The sequence below is a fragment of the Tupaia chinensis genome, unplaced genomic scaffold, assembly GCF_000334495.1.
Source record: "Tupaia chinensis unplaced genomic scaffold, TupChi_1.0 Scaffold143756_1, whole genome shotgun sequence".
In the NCBI taxonomy this organism is placed as follows: domain Eukaryota; kingdom Metazoa; phylum Chordata; class Mammalia; order Scandentia; family Tupaiidae; genus Tupaia; species Tupaia belangeri.
In genome coordinates, this window is record NW_006203605.1 from 27,255 (window position 1) to 30,724 (window position 3,470).

The 3,470-nt window shown below is 57.7% G+C and overlaps 1 protein-coding gene across 1 annotated transcript in view; it reads left to right on the forward strand.

Annotated features, from left to right (window-relative positions):
* The window catches only part of DPY19L1 (dpy-19 like C-mannosyltransferase 1), a gene marked incomplete at its 5' end in the record, with an annotated part of 75,772 nt that overhangs the window by 25,242 nt on the left and 47,060 nt on the right, over positions 1-3,470 (forward strand). Inside the window, 1 exon segment of the mRNA XM_027766866.1 lies at positions 2,117-2,208. Coding sequence (XP_027622667.1) covers positions 2,117-2,208 — 92 coding nt within the window.

Here is a 3,470-nt window from a genome sequence, read left to right on the forward strand (position 1 = left end):
CTGCCCGGGAGGGGGAGCCCGAGCCCCGACCCGTGTTTATTGCGAGGTCGGGGGTCAGGTAGCGCGTGCTGTCCTGCCGAGACTGTGAAAGTAGACGCGGGAACATGGAGCCGTCGTAATTCCTTAGCCCGAGTCTTACGTGGTGTAGAAACCCGGCTCCTCCCAGCAAGGTCCAGGCGGCCAGGGGCGTCTGCAGGGGAGCCTCACCCCTGCCCTCCCGGGAATGGCTTTCTCTGCCCGGCGCAGCGTGCGTCGCTGTGACCTGCTCGGAGCAGCAGACGTGACAACTTCCTTCTGGAATGCTTCACTGTCCAGAAAATGCCCTGGAGAAGCGTTGGCGTTTTCAACTGTCAAACTGTGGAGTAGGCGATTTTTATTTTCTCTGGAAAATTATAGTTAAAAATGTTTGCCGACACTTGCGGCGTGATGAAACCAGATCGTCCCTGCCGTCAGATCACACGGCGTCTCCAGGAACGCGGTTGTGTCTGAGCCTCGTCTGTCCGCGTGGAGGACAGAAGTCCGTCGCGCGCGTGAACTCACGCCCAGCGTCTGGACGGAGAACGCCCGTCTCAGTCCCGTGGTCGGGTGCTCACCCCGCCTTTCAGGAGGGGTAGTGCGTTTCAGAGAACGGAAGCAACTCCGCAACCATTGCAGCGTACTCGAATTTGGGTAACAGAAGCTGTTGGTGGACAGTCTCACGAAGGAAATTCTCAAACCGTGTGTCCTGTAGCGTGAATACTCGGCTTCAGCACAGAGAATGATACAGGGTCATCGGGAAAGTCATGACGGGCTTTTTGCCATGACTTCCCCGGTGACCCAGTAGCTTGTATAGACGTCGGGTATATACTTTACTGTCAATCACACTGAAGCCTCTAGTTAATCTAAACAGACAGCCTTTAAAAATGTGTTCCAATGACCACAAATACCGTATTACTGAAAAGACTTCCCAGCCTTTTCGGAATTCTCTGGAGGTGTGGTCCACTCCTAAACAGGTATCTTTGATTTCATGAGGGATCTGAGCTTCGGCAGAAAAGTGGGGACAAGGAGTCAGATTTCAGAGTGGCAGCGGGACGCTCGGGAGCCTGCGGCAGGGCCGGAGTGACAGGCAGACGCTGCCATGGCTGCCCCACGCAGGCTCTCCAGGGGCCCTTCCTGACCCGGAGTCTGTGGTCTCTTCTAGTGAGCCCCACCTCGCCGTAGTAACGGCAGAATGCGTACTTTAATCCATTGCAGCTTTTTAAATAGAAAGTCTGACTTCTTCATGTGCTTGGTATATATGCAGAAAATGATTGAGCACTGAGCTGGGATAGTACCTTATTTAAGACCAAACTGCGCTTTGCAGAAAGGTTGACCCTGATCGTCTTAGGGCTTTATGTCCTTCGAGCCCTTCTCACCTTAAATCCTGTGCAGCCCAGGGAGCGTGCGAAGGGCAGGTACATCCACGGAATGTCCTTTCGTGGCAGCGTTGTAGGCAAAATGGGAGAACTGAGGAGTAGGAAGAAGTCAAGGTGTGGATTGTGGATAGTGCTGCTGGACCGTGGGAAAGGGCCACTTCACATGAAACATTCTCGCTTTGGTGGAGCGTGTTCTTGCCGCCTCTTCGCCCTTCCTGGGTGGCCGCGGCCTCTGGCACTGGCTGGCTGGCGGTCTTGGTGTTGGCACTGCGTGCACCAGAGCCATGCTGGCTGTCCCAGGAAGCTGCCTTCTGGGCCCTGCTGTTTGTGGAAGGTCTAGTCGCTCACCCTAACAACAGACTGTTTCAATGCGAGTGCTCCTCTTTGTTTTCATAAACAGCAACTTTTTGTTTTTCTAGTTTGCTATGGGGTGTGTGCCTCCACGGGGAGAAAGACAGAGACAGATGAGAAAGTGAGAAGGCGCCCTCAGAGGGAATGGCCACACCACAGTCCTCCCTCCGTTCTCTCTCAGGGTTTTGGGCATGCGTGCACATGCCTGGCATGATTTTCAAACTCTCAGGTCTGGGACTCAAGGCCAGTCAGCCCTGTGGGATCCAGCCATGTTAACCACCACGCCACCGGCCGGCCTCCAGAAATGGCACCTCTCAGTCGGTCTGACCTGCCTAAACTCGAAGAGCATCAAACACTCTGAACTTTTTCAGTGCACCCGGGTGATGTGGACGCCGCCTCTCCGCGAGAGCTTCTCCTACCCGTTCCTCGTCCTGCAGATGCTACTTGTGACCCATATTCTCAGGTAACTTTGAGTCATCCTTAGGTTTTTAATTCCATAACTCGCACCAGAATTTATCAGCATCCGTAATGGAAGTCAGCGTAGCAGTGATGGTGACCCGAGGTGCGTTACCCAAGGCTGGTTCCCAGTGGGACTGAGCAGCGTCAGTGCCGGGCACTCCCTGCACCTGCCTCCCAGCCCCCGCCTTTCCGTAGGGGCCCACAGTGACGGCTGAGGGACAGGAGATCGCCCTGCTACTCCGGCCACGCTCTCCCGAGTCGGGTCCTGTCCCCTCTGGGGCCTGGGGCTGCGCAGGCACTGGGCAGGGTGGCTGTGCCAGAGAGTTCTGCAAGGTGCGGCCTTCGGGTCACAGGTCACAGTCGGTGTCACGAGGTTCCTGACACGCGAGGTCCGGCTCCCTTGATTTGGTGCCCATCCCTGGGGTGGCATCAGGGCGGGAGGAAACCACGCCTGCAGACCTGGGAGGTGCAGGAGAGTCCCTGCTGGGAGCTCCAGGTGGGGTCAGGCTTATACTCACCCGGCCTCCACTGGGAACCTGGGTCCCGGAACGCACCGAGGACAGCCGGCTGGGATCCCAGCTCCTCCCCTCTGCAGATGGTGCCTCGTTCCAGAGGCTGAAATTACAGCAGGACGGGGCCTGTGGGGACAGAGCAGAGCACTGTAAAGATGCTCAGGAGATTCGGGTCAGGAGCTCCCGTCCGTGACCTGCCGACGTCCACGATGCCCGGCCCCTGGGCGCTCCTCTCCCGAGAGCACAGCAGCGCGGTGCTGGCTCTGGCTCGGAGTGCCCATGCGGCGTCTTCAGAGAGTCCTTGCACAGAGCGGGGCCTGGGTCTTGCCTTTCTGTTAGCTTTCCCGGTTCCCTGGGCCCGTGCACCTCCAGCCTGGCTGTCCTCTAGACTTCCCTTTTACTAAAGCAGTTAAAGCGTCTTTGCATCTTCTAAGGAGATGCACTTACATGGAGTCATAATCTTCAGCTCTGGTTCCAGGGCACCTTGAGACGCGTTCCCCTCCCTAACATCCCCGAGGCGGAGCTGGGCTCATGGCGAATGGTTCGCTGCTGTAGGCGCAGTCTCCTGTCACCAGTCCCTGTCCGCCGGGCTCCTGTCTGCCGGTCTCCTGTCCACCTGTCCCCTGTCTGCCTGTCCCCTGTCCGCCGGGCTCCTGTCTGCCGGTCCCCTGTCTGCCGGGCTCCTGTCCACTGGTCCCCTGTCCGTCGGTCTCCTGTCCACTGGTCCCCTGTCTGCCAGTCCCTGTCCACCTGT